Source organism: Silurus aristotelis, assembly GCF_946808225.1.
Source record: "Silurus aristotelis genome assembly, chromosome: 15".
Classification (NCBI taxonomy): domain Eukaryota; kingdom Metazoa; phylum Chordata; class Actinopteri; order Siluriformes; family Siluridae; genus Silurus; species Silurus aristotelis.
In genome coordinates, this window is record NC_139588.1 from 1,500,477 (window position 1) to 1,521,399 (window position 20,923).

Genomic DNA, 20,923 nt, shown 5'->3' on the forward strand with positions numbered 1-20,923 from the left:
TGCTGTGAGATGCCTATATTAGCCATCAACAACAAGACCTTCTGTTACCACACACCATGGAAACCAACAAGTAAAAGATGATACCCAGTACCTCCCTGCACAGGTATGTGTGTTTTATAATATGTATACACACACACTGAAATATGTGCGAAAACAATGGCCATTTTTATTTCATGTAATGTTAAACTTCCGTTTTCAGATTAGGGAACAGAGTTTTCAGAGCATGCTGCTAATTTTGCAAGAATTTGATTTTAAGCCTGTGTCAGTGTGCCCAGGGTCATATCTGTCCAAGCATCTCAGTGCCAGGGTGATGTAAGGTCTGACAACTTTTTTCGAAACATATAGTGTACTTGTATAGCACTGCAGTTTTTGGCCTACCAGAGCGAGGGAACTGATTTTACAATGCAGCACCTTGATGGAGTTCTGGAGGAGGGAGATGCATTGTAACTTTTACCAGTTTAACAGACCAGTTAACAGACAGTTTAACAGACATGATTAATAGACTATTGATTGTCTTCCGTGTTCATCGTGATGCTGCCTCATATGAGTTAATGCCTGTGTCTTTTCAAACAGAGCAGTCTACTAGCAAAGACTGTAATGCAGTACAGACCAATGTAAAAGCCCAAAACTACTGGTCAGATAGGAGCCCAAATGCTTTTAAAAACTAAATAAGGTACGACGTAGAAAAGAAGCCTGTAAAAATGTAACTGAAAGCAAAAAAGCATGCCTTGAACTCAAAAAATGTAAAAAAGGCAATATGCAAAGAAACAGTATGATTCTTGTTTGCAGTTTAGACAAAACAAAATTCAATCTGTGAACAAAAAGTCCAAAGAAAATGCTGTATTAAGAAATGACAAAATAGCCAGCCTTAAACAAAAATATAGAAATGTACAATTTCAAGTAAAAAATCAACGAATATATGCGCAATAAGTACAGGACAGACGATGTGTTTTAGGAAAAAGAGAAGTCACAGATGGTCAGAAGATACCATACACAAGATCAGTACCAGAACACAAAGAGGGAGTATATGGTGAGGAAGTATAATAAAGATATTTCGTTCCGTAATAAAATGAAACAGTACGTTGTCACAAGGTATAGAACAGACTCTAAGTTCCAGTCTAAAATTAAAGCACATATGTTTAGAAGATACACCCAGGACTCAGACTTTAGAGCACATCACATACTTCGCTGTACTCTACAGAAAAGCAAAACACATGTTAACAATGTTTTGCCGATTATTCACAAGTTGACGTGCATTTAAAATCAGGCAAAAATACCAAGAGTTCATTTGTGTTAGCCGTTCAGCAGGTCAGCTTGATAATGTGAACAAGCCTGTGGTCAACAACGTGATGCAGGCTGCCATTGGTGCATTCCGTTGTAAAATTCAAGAAGGACCAACCCGTGTCTGCATAGTCTGTAACAGCACCATGTTTCCCAATCAAGTCAAAGTCTTGCAACCGAGCAAAGTACGTAAAAAACACATTGTACTTTTATGCTTAACAGGCAGATATATATTAATGCCTGTGATCATTCTTGCTCAGTCCCTTGTTTGGTTCCTGAAGAGAGGCAACAAGAATGGATCTGCCATACTTGACAGTCACTTGAGAGGACAGATGCCTTCAATTGCAGTAGCAAACAAATTAGCACTGGCACCTATCCTCAAAGAACTTTTGGAATTGAGTGTACTGGAATGGCAGCTCATATCCAAATTCTTGCCCTTTGTAAAAATTGTTGCATTGCCCAAAGGGCAAGAGAGAGCTGTTCATGGTGCAGTTGTGTGTGTGCCTTCTGAGGTGGAAGCAATTGTGAACTGTCTGCCAAGACCAAACAATGAATCACAGACACTCCAAGTTAAACTTAAGAGAAATCTTAAGTTTAAAGGCTACCAGCACTTTCACACGGTCAATATGCACAACGTGCTGGCAGCTTTGCATAAACTAAAAGAAATGCATTCTCAATACAAAGATGTATCCATCGATGACGCTGCCCAGTTTGAAAGCCTTGCTGATGACAGAAAGGAAATACAGGAGCCTGAACAGATCAGTGGTGATGAGTTGAATGAGGAACAACATGTCAGCACAGAAGAAAAGGATTAACTGAGGCCTGGTCTCACTCTCGACACATGTTTGCAACCACCTGATATTGGGAATGTTGTCATATGGAGACGCAATATTCAGCATTGCCCCTGCCCAAGGAAATAAGCCTGTTGGATTTTCCTCTGTTCTAAAACTGGAGTCAATGGCATTTCTTATGCAATTTCCTACCGGAGAGAACAAGATCGATGAGGCGAGAACAGTTGCCATATCGCTGAGCATGTACTTCAATGCTAGGCTCTTTTGTGTGGACATCCGTTTTGCCAGAGACCAGAGCTATCTTCTCTTTGTGCAGTTTGTCACTGAAATGAACCTGGCTAGAAACAGCATGTCTTTTCAGTTGCGAAAAGGCAAACCAGTGACTAGAGATGGACGCAGGAATTTCCAACAAATTGTTACAGAGACGTGACAAGATTTATGCAACCCCTCAGAGGTACGCCGGCATACTGGGAGAAAACGCTAAAAGATCTGCAGGTCATGATCAGGCAGTTAGGCGTGCCCACCTTCTTCTGTACTTTCAGTGCAGCTCATATGCGATGGCCAGAAGTCATAAAGGCTATCAACGCTCAACAGGGTGAGCTGGTTCAGTTCGAGGATCTAGACTGGACTACAAAATGTGAGATTCTCAGAAGCAACCCTGTCACGGTCATGAGCATGTTAAAAAAAAAAGAGTAGATGCACTACTCAGAGATCTGCTCTTGTCAGACGCTCAACCTATTGGTGAAGTAGTGGACTATTTTTATCGGGTTGATATTCACTTGCTAGCCTGGGTGAAAGATGCGCCTGTGTTTGAGGACGATCCAGATGACACAGTATGTGAATTCATTGACCGGTACATAATGTGCCAAATGCCTGACCCAGTACAGACACTGAACTGCACAAACTTGTGACAGAGGTTCAGATGCACAGCCGAAACCATTCAAAGTCTTGCTAGAAAGGACAAGTGTTATGCAGATTTGGATTTCCCAAACTTCCGATGTCTGACACCTGGATAAAACATCCAAGGCCCCCTTCTCCCAGCGATGAAGAGAAGCAAGATAAGACACAAGGAAAGAAACAAGGAAAGGCAAAAAAATTTGACCATGTAAAACAAATGAAGAAAGAAAGCCAAAGAAAAGCTGAAGCCTGTGTGGGACGTCCTCAATGACCCCAAAAGCTCATTTGAAAACTTGCCAAAGCTACTAGAAAGGTGCAATTTGAGCATGCAACGCTACATGAAGTACGTTGAGGCACTTTCTACTGGCAGTGTGGTTATGTTAAAACGTAGCCCAAAAGAATGTAGGGTCAACGGATACAACCGGGACTTGCTGAGGGCATTGAATGCTAACATGAACATTTAATACATTCCTGATCCGTTCTGCTGTGTCATGCACATCTTGTCCTACATATCCAAGTCTGAACATGAGATGAATGACCTGCTGAAAACTGTGGTAAAAGATGTACATAAAACTAATGTTAACGAAAAAGATGAAATGAAACAGATAATGCAGTCTTATTCCAAACACAGACAAGTAAGCGCTCAGGAGTCTGTGGCACGCACGTGCAGCTTACCTCTGAAAAAGTGTTCACGTGCTGTCGTGTTCATACAAACTGATGATGCTTTGAAAATGAGTCTTCCTCTTAGTGCATTGCATCACAAAATCCCAGATTCTGAGGATGTGTGGATGTCAGGAATTGTGGAAAAGTACAGAGCAAGGCCTGAAAAACCGGACTTTGAAAAATTGTGTCTTGCCGATTTTGCCTCAAAATATCGCATTGTCTATGGCCGTCAAGCTAAAGGTTAAAAGCTTCACCCCCTGCTGAAAAACAAGGGGTACGTTCAACAAAGAACTGTCGGAAAGCCTGCAATTATTAGTTATGCCCGCTTCTCTAAAGACAAGCAGCCTGAGAAGTATTATGGCAGATTGCTGAAGTTGTATGTTCCTCATCGCTCTAATACACAGCTCAAGCAACCATCTTATCCTACATATGAGCTGTTTTACCACAATGCCCGCATAGATGTCCGACAACCCCGTCTACTTGTGCCAGTGTGCACAGTTGTAGTAGAGAACCAGAAATGGTATGAAAAGCACACTGCTGAGTTGGACAAAGCTTTTGAACTTCTATAGGAGCAGGGGATGTTTGAAAATGCGTGGACAGCGTTCGCCCCTGAAATGGAAGCTGAACGTTTGGAGTGCATCATGGAAAGGATCGATGAAGAGCCCGAACAGGTGAACGAGAAAGACGATGTTCCAGAGTACCAGCTTGTTCGTGAAGATGGTGACGGACTTGTCCTAAAATTCGAGGCACCACAGTTGAGTGTGGATTATGTACAACAGCTATATCGAAGCTTGAACCAGGCACGGTCATCAGTGTTCTACACCGTCCGTCTATGGTGCCTGAAGCGCGTGTGGGGTCAGAATCGTGAGCAGTTTTTATATTTTGTGTCAGGTGGTGTGGGATGTGGAAAATCGCACGTAATTAAGTGCATATTTGCGGAAGCCACCAAGTTCCTACGCCAACTCCCATGATTTCAGGAGCAAGGGGACATGTCTTCGCCAACAGTGTTATTGATTGCGTTTACCGGAACTGCAGCTTTTAATATCTCTGGAAAAACTTTGCACTTCATTTTAAAACTGGCAAGGAAATTAAGCTCACCGTATCAAACACTGGGAAACTCGCTGGATAATGTTAGAGCGGTGTTGTCGAACACAGAGATTCTCATCAAGTGTCCATGGTTTCAAAGGATCTGTTCGCGTACGTCAACTGGATCAGCAGATCAGATCAAAGGCAGCAAAAAACCTTTTAGTGGAATCTCTGTTCTAGCAGTTGGAGATTTTTACCAACTCCCACCTTTAAGTAAATCAAAACCTCTGTGTGTGTGTAGGAAGGTGGTGTGCTGGACAACTGGAAAGACTATTTTTAAATAGTCAACCTGACATAAATCATGCTTTTGCGAAACTACTGAACAGAATCCGTGTGCAGCCAAAGCACGAGGCTCTCACTAAAGAGGACAGTGCGTTGCTTGCTCCGTGTTTGACAAACCCCGTAGATTGTCCACACAAAACACTGCACATTTTTGCTTTCAACAAAAAAGTGCAGAGACACAACACTGCCATTGTAAATGCACTGCATCCTGACATCGTAAATGTGGAAGCTGAAGACTTTAGAAAAGGCCCATGAACAGGAGAGATGAAAAAACAGGGTAAACCTGTAAAAGACACAAATCAGGATTTACCTGACGTCATACAAGTTGCGGCTGGAGTACGTGCAATGCTAATGAGAAATCTGGACGTGGAGGACGGGCTCACTAATGGCAGTTTTGGAAAAATTGCCAAAATTGTCAGTGAAATAAAAGATGACAGTAAAGATAATCGGACTTAAAATGGACAATCCCAATGCTGGTCAGAAACACAGCAAAAGGCTACATTTACATTTGCAGCATTTAGCAGATGCCCTTATCCATAATGTGACTGATCTTGAGTTCCTCCTTATCAAGATCGATGCTCCAATAACAGCGACAGTTGTGACTGTATACCGTCCACCAAATTACAGTTTCTCATTTCTTGCTGTTAGATTTTTATCATGCCCAAACGAAACTTAATTCTTATAAAGATGGTTTTTCATATTATAGTGCCTTTCTGAATCACACCGCACACAGCAAATGTTCTTCTTCGGTTTATTGCAGGCAGCAGACACGTATATATACACACATTGGAAAGAAAGCTGACCTAAAGTTGTTTTCTGTTTGGACAAGAGGATATACTACTTGGAGCTGTGTGAGCCCAGATAAAGACTCCCTGTTTACCTTACAGACTAACATCGTAAATATCCGATAGACACTGAACAGGCAAAGGAATGTGTGTGAAACAGTGTGAAAACCGTCTTAACACTGACAATGGCCACATTAAATCATTTATGATTAAGCATCACACACCAAAACATAGGATGTTCTCCCTGGGAACAAAATCGGTGACATAAACTGCAAATGAAAAGATAAAGACAAACAAAAACATACAGATTCTATTTCATTCTGTCTCTACATGCATATAATCCTTCATCATCACCACTCCAATCGAGGCCTTTATGGCCTGTCTTACCATCGTCTTCAAACATGGCAACATACAAAGTACAATTCCAACAATCAATACAAAAATCATTCCTAAAACAAAAAAGTGTTCAACACTCGTAAACAAACTCTTAATCTTCTTAAAAAACTTTGTTCAGCAGGTGTTTAACGTTCTTCAAGACATCATGAGACATTTGTTTCTCAGTTTGTTCAATATGTCTAATAGTATTATCAGGTATATGTAACAGTTTCTTCTTACTGAATAATGTATTCAAAGAGAATAAGAAAAATTTAGAGTGTAATTACTATGCACACATAGTTATAGAATTTAGACCTAGAGCAGGTATCAGGGTAAGCTAAACTAAACAGTCAAGTGTGTCAGATCTTCACCCCGGAGGTGGCCCCCTTTCTACTATAAAGAAAGGATCTTTCCGTGGGCTCTCATCTGTTTCAGCCCTGAATACTCACTTAGGCTGGCTTCTTAGGCCAACAGACCAATTAGTGTATAGATTAAGTGGGTGCTGTTTTGATCCTGCTTGCGTGTATCCACTGTGGCTGATAATCAGTCAGAACTCCAGTTCTGGTTACAGCTAGAACAGTCGCTGGACCCAGATACTTCGGATCACCGACCTTGGTAGGCTTCAGACTTCTTATCAGGACCTGCTGATTAGGCACAAAAGGGTGTGTTGGCTTATCTGTGGGCAGAGGAAGATTTAGTGAGACATCAGCACTGATAGAATTCAATTTCTTAACCAGGGCAGAAACGTAGTCATCCACCATCACTTCCAGGTTACCTAAGGAAGAAATGACAGTGCGTCCCCTGACCCATGGGGTCGGGAAAGGCCGGCCCATTAGAATTTCAAAAGGTGACAGTTTAGTAGTTGAAGATGGGGTCATTCTCATTTCTGTGAGTACTGCCCGGAGAACAACAGTCCAATTTTGGCCTGTTTCAATGCAGGCTTTAGTAACACGTTCCTTAATGGTTCTGTTTGTTCTCTCTACCACTCCAGCTGACTGTGGGTGATAGGGAATATTAAAATGCCAATCAATTGCTAAGCTTTTAGCCAAAAGTTACCTTTGAAGCAAAAGGTGTCTGTTATCACTTTCAATCATGCTAGGAATACCAAACCCAGAGATGATTTCTTTCGTTAATATTTTGACAACCATTTTAGCGTTCTCTATTGCACATGCAAATGCTTCTGGCCACTTGCTGAATCTGTCGACTATACCCAACAGGTATTTCAAATTTCCTACAGGTGGCATATGTGTAAAAATATATGGCTACTTTGGCAGGGAGTTGAACAGCATTTAAAAGGTTGCCTATGAGATTAAAATGTGCTATGGGCTTTCCATCAGCTGTTTTAAAGTCTCTTTGCTTCCATGTTTCTGCAAAATCATGCCCTACACCATAAGCATACTTAGAATCGGTGTATATAGTCACTACTTTATCTTCAGACAACTGACATGCTCTTGTGCAGCTGTGTGCAGATGTGTATGGTAATGATTTAGCTTCAACTATTACATCAGGTAATCTTACAACCGCATATCCACATAAATACACACCATCAGAGGGTTTTGAACATGAACATCTACATATAAGCAATCCCCCTCTTCCAGGGCCGTATCTAAAAGATCAGACCTACAAGAGGTCTCTTGTTCAATGTGTTTAAGACAATCATGTGCCTCGTCCAAACCATCTAAATCTATAAAATCTAGCAGATCACGCAGCACTACTACAGCTGAATGTGGCTGAGAAGAGGCTTAATGGTGAAGTTTTCTGTCTTCAAGAGTGTGGTTTCATAACCAGAGCTACGTTGTGCTGTCATATGTTGTGTGTTGAGGTTGTGTAAAATAGCTGTTAGTTGATGTGAGGTGTTCAGTATCAAAGGATGTGAAAGCACCGTTTTCTCAGCATCCCGGACCATCATAGCCGCAGCACGCGGGAAACCCTTGTGTTATGTTGTGTAAAGATTTAGAAAGATACACAACAGGGAGATATCTGTCACCGTGTTCCTGGGCCAGAATCTCCACAGCCGTACCACCACGTTCTTCACATAAAGGTGAAAAGGCTTAGTATCATTCTGAAGACCTAAAGCTGGAGCAGACTGTAGACCTTCTTAAGCGCAGTAAACCTGTCAGTCATTTCATGAATCCACAGAATGAGATGTGATGGAGGAGCTTTGTGATCAATAGCACTACGCAAAACTTTATCATGCTGTGTGCAGTCAGGGATCCATGCTCGCAGTAGTTCATCAGTCCCAAGAAGCTCTGCATCTGTTTCACAGTCTGAGGTCTTGAAAACCTGCTCACAAGCTGTACTCGGTCCTTATGTTAACACTGTGAATGAAAGTGTGTGTGTGACTTTTATTTATAGATATTTACATATATATGTATTTATTTAACAACAATAAGATTATTATTATTTCAAATCGAGGAATTTGGAAAACATTTGAATTATTGTTATTCGGTAATAAAGTGCTGAATAAAATATAGGAATTTGTTATTGTTCTCCAGACTTCATTCTAGTGATGCCAAACCCTCTCTGTATTATACAGTGCCTTGCAAAAGTATTGACCCCCCTTGGCGTTTTTCCTATTTTGTTGCCTTACAACTTGGAATTAAAATTGATTTTTATTTGGATTTCATGTAATGGACATACACAAAATAGTCCAAATTGGTGAAGTGAAATAAAACTATTTTGATTTGAAACAAAATAACTTGTTTCAAAAAAATTCTAAAAAATAAATAACGGAAAAGTGGTGCATGCATATGTATTCACCCCCTTTGCTATTAAGCCTATAAATAAGATCTGGTGCAACCAATTACCTTCAGAAGTCACGTAATTACTTAAATATAGTCCACCTGTGCAATCTAAGTGTCACATGATCTCAGTATATATATATATATATATATATATATATATATATATATATATATATATATATATATATATATATATATATATATATATACACCTGTTCTGAAAGGCCCCAGAGTCTGCAACACCGTTAAGCAAGGGGCACCACCAAGCAAGCGGCACCATGAAGACCAAGGAGCTCGCCAAACAGGTCAGGGACAAAGTTGTGGAGAAGTACAGATGAGGGTTGGGCTATAAAAAAATATCCAAAACTTTGAACATCCCACGGAGCACCATTAAAGCCATTATTTAAAAAATGGAAAGAATATGGCACCACAACAAACCTGGCAAGAGAGGGCCGCCCACCAAAACTCACGGACCAGGCAAGGAGGGCATTAATCAGAGAGGCAACAAAGAGACCAAAGATAACCCTGAAGGAGCTGCAAAGCTCCACAGTGGAGATTAGAGTATCTGTCCATAGGACCACGTTAAGCCGTACACTCCACAGAGCTGGGCTTTACAGAAGAGTGGCCAGAAAAAAGCCATTGCTTAAAGGAAAAAATAAGCAAACACGTTTGGTGTTCGCCAAAAGGCATGTGGGAGACTCCCCAAACATATGGAAGAAGGTACTCTGGTCAGATGAGACTAAAATTGAGCTTTTTGAACATCAGGGAAAGCACTATGTCTGGCGAAAAACCCAACACCTCTCATCACCCCGAGAACACCATTCCCACAGTGAAGCATGGTGGTGGCAGCATCATGCTGTGGGGATGTTTAACATCAGCAGGGACTGGGAAACTGGTCAGAATTGAAGGAATGATGGATGGTGCTAAATACAGGGAAATTCTTGAGGGAAACCTTTTTCAGTCTTCCAGAGATTGGAGACTGGGACGGAGGTTCACCTTTCAGCAGGACAATGACCCTAAGCATACTGCTAAAGCAACACTTGAGTGATTTAAGGGGAAACATTTAAATGTCTTGGAATGGCCTAGTCAAAGCCCAGACCTCAATCCAATTGACAATCTGTGGTATGACTTAAAGATTGCTGTACACCAGCAGAACCCATCCAACTTGAAGGAGCTGGAGCAGTTTTGCCTTGAAGAATGGGCAAAAATCCCAGTGGCTAGATGTGCCAAGCTTATAGATACATACCCCAAGAGACTTGCAGCTGTAATTGCTGTAAGTATTGACTTTGGGGGGGTGAATAGTTATGCATGCTCAAGTTTTCAGGTTTTTTTTGTCTTATTTCTTGTTTGTTTCACAATAAAAAATATTTTGCATCTTTAAAGTGGTAGGCATGTTGTGTAAATCAAATGATACAAACCCCCAAAAAATCCATTTTACAACAAAATAGGAAAAACGCCATGGGGGGTCAATACTTTTGCAATGCACTGTATCCTGAAAAATATTTGGGTCTTATTTCAACAGGAATGTCAACTGTCAAGCTCAAGCTCAAATGTCAAGCAGAGGAGTAAAATGTAAAGGTTGTTAAGGACCTCACTATGTCTATAAAATAGACATCATTTAATTAATATAAAAGTAAATATTATGTAGTGATTTTAACAGTTCCATCTGATTCGCTGCCCACTGCTGCTGAAAATTCCACTTTGCTAATGTCAGTAAAGTTACTTGAATATGTTCATTTACACCGTCATATATATATACTTTAAAATATCACACTAATCACACTGACTCTATATTTATTTACATTACTTTTGTGTGACTGATTAAACATTATATGTAGCTAATATGTAGCATAATATAGCTAATAACAAAATAGTTTTGTGTCCATATTTGATTTAAATAATCATCCAAATATTAATACTTAAAATAAACAATCTTCACTTTGGCAAAAAAAGTCTTTAATAATGTCTTTATTCACAATATTGTTATTTGTATATTTTAACATCTAAGAATGTTATCATTATTATTATATTTTAACATTGACTGATAATATATTTTACACAGTCTGGCTGTCCACTTGACAAAAGTTTGTTTTGTCAAGTGGACATATATTAGTAGTCAATGTTATGTTATTCTTATTCTTATTATATTTTAATAGTTAATGCTCCGTATCTATAAACTAAAGCAAGACTTACTGTAAGTAAATGAATCAGCAGGAGGAGCAGCTCAGTGAGGAAATGTCCAGTAGATAATTAAACTAATATACAGTCATCACACTAAACCCTATGATATCTTCTACATCTCCATGGTTACAACATGAGGCGCTTCTGAGCAAAGAATGGGCTTCTGTAGATAATAAACTTTTAAGATAAAACTTTATTCGTGGGGAAATTTCCAAAAAGTGGTGCAGAAAGAAAGAAAGAAGAGTAAATAAAACTCCATATAAAATGATTATTGTTTTATGGGTGTTTTTGTAGGAAATATTATATAATACATCATATACATATTATATACATCCAGGTGTGTGTGTGTGTGTGTGTGTGTATGCAGGCACTAAAGATGGCACTGATCCCATACTGGGTTGATCACCTGATACTAGTAAGAAATGGATATCAGATCAGAGAGAAAATAAAGAATGGATTGGGTCTGATCCTGTAGCATAAAGATAGAAACTCTATTAAATACTAACTAAAGGACAAAGTAATACATGTGATTTGGACTCCTTCTGCTCTGGGCTTTTTCACATCAACTCCTCAGATCCTGTAGATAAACGTGTTCTCGGTTTGCAGATACGGAAATGCAGGAACACTGGAGTCTTCACACACAATTGTTCATCACCAGTAAACACTACAAGAGAAAGAAGTGAATCAGTAACAGAAAACTACAAGGTGGTGTTTGATGATCAGCAGCAGGTAATTATCTCTGCTTTAAGAAACCAGGATTTGATTCCAGTCATAAAAGGACTGTCCGAGTGAGGAAACCAGCTGCTTACAGGAAATCCAATGTTTGTGGAATAAAAGATGATCATCATCTAATAAATAAAGTTAATGTGCTAAATATCGCTAATGTAGTAAATAACGCTGATGTAGTAAATAACGCTGATGAGTAAATAACGCTGATGTAGTAAATAACGCTGATGAATTAAATAACGCTGATGTATTAAATAACTCTGATGTATTAAATAACGCTGATGAGTAAATAACGCTGATGTAGTAAATAACGCTGATGAATTAAATAACGCTGATGTATTAAATAACTCTGATGTATTAAATAACGCTGATGAGTAAATAACGCTGATGTAGTAAATAACGCTGATGTAGTAAATAACGCTGATGAGTAAATAACGCTGATGTAGTAAATAACGCTGATGTAGTAAATAACGCTGATGTAGTAAATAACGCTGATGTAGTAAATAACTCTGATGTATTAAATAACGCTGATGTAGTAAATAACGCTGATGTAGTAAATAACGCTGATGAGTAAATAACGCTGATGTAGTAAATAACGCTGATGTAGTAAATAACGCTGATGTAGTAAATAACGCTGATGTAGTAAATAACGCTGATGAGTAAATAACACTAATGTAGTAAATAACTCTAATGTAGTAAATAACGCTGATGTAGTAAATAACGCTGATGTAGTAAATAACACTAATGTAGTAAATAACTCTAATGTAGTAAATAACACTGATGTAGTAAATAACACTAATGTAGTAAATAACTCTAATGTAGTAAATAACGCTGATGTAGTAAATAACGCTGATGTAGTAAATAACACTAATGTAGTAAATAACTCTAATGTAGTAAATAACACTGATGTATTAAATAACTCTGATGTATTAAATAACGCTGATAAGTAAATAACGCTGATGTAGTAAATAACGCTGATGTAGTAAATAACGCTAATGTAGTAAATAACGCTGATGTAGTAAATAACGCTAATGTAGTAAATAACGCTAATGTAGTAAATAACGCTGATGTAGTAAATAACGCTGATGTAGTAAATAACACTAATGTAGTAAATAACTCTAATGTAGTAAATAACTCTGATGTAGTAAATAACGCTAATGTAGTAAATAACGCTGATGTAGTAAATAACACTAATGTAGTAAATAACGCTGATGAGTAAATAACACTAATGTAGTAAATAACTCTAATGTAGTAAATAACACTAATGTAGTAAATAACACTAATGTATTAAATAACTCTGATGTAGTAAATAACGCTGATGTAGTAAATAACGCTGATGTAGTAAATAACGCTGATGTAGTAAATAACGCTAATCATTACATCAGCTTCAGTGTTTATATAAAACAGATTATTACTCACTTCAGTGTCTGTAGATTGTAACGTTCATCATCCTTCAGATCAGAGAGACACTTCACTCCTGAGTCTCCTACTTTATTCACAGACAGATACAGTTCTCTCAGGTGTGAGGGGTTTGATCTCAGAGCTGAAGCGAGAGCAGCACATCCTTTATCTGATACTCCACAATCACACAACCTGCAGATACACAATGACACACACTTCACTCTCTCAGTTTCTACACATTAAACATCAGAGAGAGAGGGATAGAGAAGAGAGAGAGAGAGAGAGAGAGAGAGAGAGAGAGAGAGAGAGAGAGAGAGAGAGGAAGGGATGGTGGAGAGAGAGAAAAGGGGGGGATTAAGGAGAGAGAGGGGGAGGGAGAGGGGAGAGGGAGGGAGTCAGGGGAGAGAGAGAGAGGAAGAGTGAGAGAGGAAGAGAGAGAGAGGTGAAGGAGAGCGAAAGGGAGGGAGGGAGACTTTTTTGACTTTTACAAAACTTTATTTACACATATCACATACGCTGGTACACAGACACACACATGAAATTGTTACAAAAAAAAAACGCTGAAAAATTGGCAACACGCCAACCGCTCTCATGCTCTACACACCACGCTCACCCTTCCCCCTCGCACATGCAGAAAGATAGAGAGAGAGAGAGAGAGAGAGAGAGAGAGAGAGAGAGAGAGAAAGGGAGGGAGATTACACTCCCCTTACCGGCCATTACATTCAGATCACTGACCATCACACATTCATCACTGACCATCACACTCACAACACTAACCATTACATTAATCACTGACCATCAAACTCATCACTGACCAAGAGAGAGAAAAGGAGAAAGATGTAAAGTGAGATCTTTGAAATCTGAATGTGAAGTAAAAGAAGCTGTAGGTTCTTCAGCTCCAGACAGTACTTTCAGGTGTTAATCTACTGGAAATACAGATTTAATGCTGCAGGTTTAATTGGACTTTTGGGCTGCAATAAAAGTCACAACAGCTCAATTCTACACTGAGGGATTTTTGTAGCTTGTTAGATATTAGATCATCTTCTCTTTCTTCATTATTCTGCCTCGTCACATTTACATTTATATCAACACTTTTATACATGTATTAGATATAAGAAACTAAAACAATACAAAAGTCAATAAAAAGTCATGATTATAAAAAGATAAAAATTAAATCAACACTAATTTAAACTAACAAACAAAAGTAAAAAAAAAAATACAACTATAAAGTTCCTCCTCAGAACATTGATGCTGAACCTAAAAGCTCTGCTTCAGTCTCACTATTAGAGAATGTGTGTTACTGAGGAGCAGGTCATGTGACTCTCAGAGAGATGATCTTACCTCAGTATCTCCAGTTTACAGTGAGGATTCTCCAGTATAGCAGAGAGACACTTCACTCCTGAGTCTCCTACTTTATTCTTAGTCAGATTCAGTTTTCTCAGGTGTGATGGGTTTGATCTCAGAGCTGAAGCGAGAGCAGCACAGCCTTCATCTGATACTCCACAACCACACAACCTGCAGATACACAATGACACACACTTCACTCTCTCAGTTTCTACACATTACACATCCTGTGTGTTTTAAAATAAGTGAAACAGTTTATTCAGTGACAAGAACTGTCTGTTTTTTATGCAGTTTGATAAAAGAGAGAGAGAGAGTGTGTGAGTGTGTGTGTATGAGTGTGTGTATGTGAGAGAGAGTGTGTGTGTGTGTGTGTGTGTGTGTGTGTGTGTGTGTGTGTGTGTGTGTGTGTGTGTGTGTGTGTGTGTGAGAAAGAAAGAGCGAGAGTGTGTGTGTGTGTGTGTGTGTGTGTGTGTGTAAGAGTGTGTGTGTGTGTGTGTGTGTGTGTGTGTGTGTGTGTGTGTGAGAAAGAAAGAGCGAGAGTGTGTGTGTGTGTGTGTGTGTAAGAGTGTGTGTGTGTGTGTGTATGTGTGTGTGTGTGTGTGTGTGTGTGTGTGTGTGCACGCGTGAAAGAGAGACAGAGAGTGAGTGTGTGTGTATGTGTGTGTGTGTGTGTGCACGCGTGAAAGAGAGACAGAGAGTGAGTCTGTGTGTGTGAGTTTGTCTGTGTGTGAGTGAGTGTGAGTGTGTGTGTGTGTGTGTGTGTGTATATGTGTGTGTGTGTAAGAGAAGGAGAGAGATTTCATACACCTTTATTAAAAATATACATACAAACCAACTTAAGTCAAAAACAAATCAAACAAACAAACAAGCAAAGTCAAAACATAAACCCAAAACTCAAATTAACAACATATCAAAAGTTAATTCTTTATCAATTACTGTCAACGAACTCGGGTGATTAGGTGCGTGGATGAGAGGACCCAAATGCAGGATGCACCAGACGATAAGAATCAGGAGAGGAGGGTTTAGCACAGGCAGGAAATATTTAATGTCCGAATACTTCAGAACAAAACACAGTCGCAGCACAAACAGGGTTAAAGTAGAAGAAAAGGGTGAGGAGGATAGAACAGGCAGGAAAGCAATAATGTCCGAATACATTTGAACATACAGTCGTGGCACTCACTGGGTTAATGTTGAGAAAGCAATAATGTCAAAATAATTTTGAACACACACACTCACTGGGGTAATGTTGACCGTCCATGGTGCGGACAGTAACAGTGGTGGGAAGTATGGGGTCAGGGGGTGGTTCCTCCTCATCAGGGGAGTGCAAACGGAACAAGGCGTTAGGCTTCCCATTTAGCGACCCCGGCCGGTACGACAAGGAGAAGTTAAATCGCCCGAAGAACAGTCCCTAACGTGCTTGACATGGATTCAGGCGCTTGGCAGTCCGCATATATTCCAAATTTCAATGATCGGTCCAGACGAGAAATGGAACTTCGGACCCCTCCAGCCAATGACCTCACGATCACCAACTGGGTAGTTCTGTTCAGCTGGGCTAAGACCGTGGTGCAGGCCGTGTTCAAGGGCACCTCTCTGAGACAGAATGGCCCCTACACCCAGATCTGAGGCGTTCACCTCCACCACAAATTGGCGGGTTGGATCCGGAAGGGCCAGGACAGGGGCTGAGGTGAAAAGACTCTTCAGGTTGGTTAAAGGCCCGTTCAAGCCTCTGGGTTTCAGTTAAAGGCCTGACGTATGGAGGTGAGTGAGTGAAGGGGGGCCGCGACGGAGCTATAGACCCTGATAAACCGCTGATAGAAATTGGCAAAACCCAAAAACCTCTGTAATTGGGGCCAGTCCTTTACCACCTAAATCCTGGCTTGGTCCATCTGGAAGTTATTGGCTGAAAGGACAAATCCAAGGAAGGTGGTGCTGGACATATGGAAATCGCATTTCTCCACCTTACATTCTGGAGGAGCCACCCGAGTACCGAATGCACATGGTGGACATGTTTGTCTCTAGAGCGTGAGAACACGAGCATGTCTCAAAGCACGTCGTTTAACAACACCTGGAAGACCGCTGGCACATTCGTGAAGCCAAATGGCATAACAAGGTACACATAATGCCCCGACGAGGTATTGAACGCCGTCTTCCACTCATCCCCCTCCCGGATACGGACAAGGTGGTAGGCGCTACGGAGGTCCAGTTTGGTGAAGATTATAGAGCCCTGGAGAATGCAGAAAACATCAGGGGCAATGGGTACCGGTTCTTGACAGTTATGCCATTTAGGCCCCGATATTCGATGCAAGGATGGAGGCTCTTGTACTTCTTTTCCACAAAGAATAACCCTGTGCCTGCCGGAGAGGAGGACGGCAGATAATTCCTTCAGTTAAACTCAGATCCCTATCTTTCAGACCTTCTATATCCAGCAGTATGCTAGACATACCTCTTAAATCAGGAGAAATAGTGATTTTGGGAAAGGGATATTTTATATCTGGAATCAGACTTCCATCAGCAAAGTTTTATAACTGTTAGATTTTTATCATGCCCAAACAAAACTTTATTCTTGGAGAGGTTTTCCATACGATCTGCTATGCCCGTGGTGCCTTTCTAATATCAGGGAAGAAGAAATACACAGCACACAGAATGCATGTTCTTCCTCTTCTTCTGTTTTTTGCAGGTAGCAGAACGTATATATATACACATACAGAGAAAGGGCTGTCCTAAACTTGTTTCCTGTTTAGACAAGAGGATATACTAGCCGTAGATGTGTGAGCCCAGATAAGGACTCCCTGTTTACCTTACAGACTAACATCGTAAATATTCTATAGACACTGAACAGACAAAGGGATGTGTGTGAGATAGTGTGAAAACCATCTTAACACTAACAATAACATAATTAATTCTTCCTCTGTAAACCTTTTTTTCACAGTTTTAAAATAAATTCAGTTTGGCGTGAGGACCTCTGACTTAAAATGGTGGCCAGTGCAAGACCATCACTTAAATGAGGCCCAGCCACATCAATTACGTTCCTTAACTTTACCATACCAGAGCCACAAAGTCTTAATTAAAGACCTGGCCAACACATTTAATAAGTCAAAGAGAGATCCTTTAACCAAAGGCTCCTCAAGCAACCAAAACAATGACTTTGTTTTACAAACCCTGATAAACCTGAAAAGTCCCCACATTTTAAATAGTTCTTGATAAAAAGAAGAAAGTCCTTTGAAATTCACTTGTTTGTGATCCGTAAATACCGGAGTACTGTCAAGTCCAATTCCATCGATCTGCTGTAATATGTTCTGAGCCACTTTCCTCCAAACTAGATCTTCAGGCCCAGTTACCAGTCTCTGGATAAACTGCAAGCGAAAAGTTGCAGGTCTACTAAACAGATGCACCAGACCTTGACCTCCTTCTTCCACAAGCAAGAAAAGTACACTTTAAGGGACCCAGTGAAGCTAATCCTAAAAAAAGTCCACCAGCGTTGCTTGTAATCTGGAAAGCAGACCGGAAGGAGGGTCTACACATATCAATCTGTGCCACAATGTTAAAGCAGCCAAATTGTTCATTATTAAAGGAAACTTGTGTATGAATCCACTTCCATTTTTTTAACCTGCCCTCTATTTTTTTAACCAACCCAAACCAGTTATTTTCTCGTGTGACAGCATCTCCAATAAACACTCCTACATATTAAAGACCTCATTTTTTCCAAGTTAACCCACTAGGTAATAACGGTGGCCCCTTCTCCCATTTTCCAACAATTAAGGCATCACTCTTACTCCAATTTATTTTAGCAGCAGATACATTTCCAAACTTTCACACTCACATCACTGACCATCACACTCACATCACTGACCATCACACTCACATCACTGACCATCACATTTACATCACTGACCATCACACTCACATCACTGACCATCACACTCACATCACTGACCATCACATTTACATCACTGACCATTACACTCCCCTTACTGACCATTACACTCACATCACTGACTATTACACTCACATCACTGACCATCACACTCACATCACTGACCATCACACTCACATCACTGACCATCACATTTACATCACTGACCATCACACTCACATCACTGACCATCACACTCACATCACTGACCATCACATTTACATCACTGACCATTACACTCCCCTTACTGACCATTACACTCACATCACTGACTATTACACTCACATCACTGACCATCACACTCATCACTGACCATCACACACTCATTACTGACCATCACACTCACAACACTGACCATCACACTCAACACTGACCATCACACTCATATTACTGACCATCACACTCAACACTGACCATCACACTCAACACTGACCATCACACTCAACACTGACCATCACACTCATATTACTGACCATCACACTCAACACTGACCATCACACTCAACACTGACCATCACACTCAACACTGACCATCACACTGACATCACTGACCATCACACTCAACACTGACCATCACACTCACATCACTGACCATCACACTCACAACACTGACCATCACACTCAACACTGACATCACACTCAACACTGACATCACACTCATATCACTGACCATCACACTCACATCACCGACTATTACATTCACATCACTGACCATCACACTCAACACTGACATCACACTCAACACTGACATCACACTCAACACTGACATCACACTCATATCACTGACCATCACACTCACATCACCGACTATTACATTCACATCACTGACCATCACACACTCATCACTGACCATCACACTCACATCACTGACCATCACACTCACATCACTGACCATCACACTCACAACACTGACCATCACACTCAACACTGACATCACACTCAACACTGACCATCACACTCACATCACTGACCATCACATTTACATCACTGACCATTACACTCCCCTTACTGACCATTACACTCACATCACTGACTATTACACTCACATCACTGACCATCACACTCATCACTGACCATCACACACTCATTACTGACCATCACACTCACAACACTGACCATCACACTCAACACTGACCATCACACTCAACACTGACCATCACACTCATATTACTGACCATCACACTCAACACTGACCATCACACTCAACACTGACCATCACACTCATATTACTGACCATCACACTCAACACTGACCATCACACTCAACACTGGCCATCACACTCACATCACTGACCATCACACTCACAACACTGACCATCACACTCAACACTGACATCACACTCAACACTGACATCACACTCATATCACTGACCATCACACTCACATCACCGACTATTACATTCACATCACTGACCATCACACACTCATCACTGACCATCACACTCACATCACTGACCATCACACTCACATCACTGACCATCACACTCACAACACTGACCATCACACTCACAACACTGACCATCACATTCAACACTGACATCACACTCATATCACTGACCATCACACTCAACACTGACCATCACACTCATATCACTGACCATCACACTCACATCACTGACCATCACACTCATCACTGACCATCACACTACATTTATCCTAAATTAGATGCACCTGTTTGAGGTCGTTAGCTGCATAAAGACACCTGTCCACCCCATACAATCAGTAAGAATCCAACTACTAAGGAAGAAGAATGATGAGTACCATCCTAAGAACACCATCCCTACTGTGAAGCATGGGGGTGGTAGCATCATGCTTTGGGGGGGAGGGGGGGGGGGGGGGTTCTGCACATGGGACAGGGCGACTGCACTGTATTAAGGAGAGGATGACCAGGGCCATGTATTGCGAGATTTTGGGGAACAACCTCCTTCCCTCAGTTAGAGCATTGAAGATGGGTCGAGGCTGGGTCTTCCAACATGACAATGACCCGAAGCACACAGCCAGGATAACCAAGGAGTGGCTCTGTAAGAAGCATATCAAGGTTCTGGCGTCGCCTAGCCAGTCTCCAGACCTAAACCCAATAGAGAATCTTTGGAGGGAGCTCAAACTCCGTGTTTCTCAGCGACAGGCCAGAAACCTGACTGATCTAGAGAAGATCTGTGTGGAGTAGTGGGCCAAAATCCCTCCTGCAGTGTGTGCAAACCTGGTGAAAAACTACAGGAAACGTTTGACCTCTGTAATTGCAAACAAAGGCTCCTGTACCAAATATTAACATTGACTTTCTCAGGTGTTCAAATACTTATTTGCAGCTTTATCATATAAATAAATAGTTTAAAAATCATATATTGTGATTTCTGGATTTTTTTTTTTAGATTATGTCTCTCACAGTGGACATGCACCTACGATGACAATGTCAGACCCCTCCATGATTTCTAAGTGGGAGAACCTGCAAAATAGCA

The 20,923-nt window shown here is 40.6% G+C and overlaps 1 protein-coding gene across 1 annotated transcript in view; it reads right to left on the minus strand.

Annotated features, from left to right (window-relative positions):
• The window catches only part of LOC310738274 (uncharacterized protein), a 259,060-nt gene that overhangs the window by 222,253 nt on the left and 15,884 nt on the right, over nucleotides 1-20,923 (minus strand). The window contains 2 exon segments of the mRNA XM_083563256.1: nucleotides 13,231-13,404; nucleotides 14,554-14,727. Coding sequence (XP_083419382.1) covers nucleotides 13,231-13,404; nucleotides 14,554-14,727 — 348 coding nt within the window.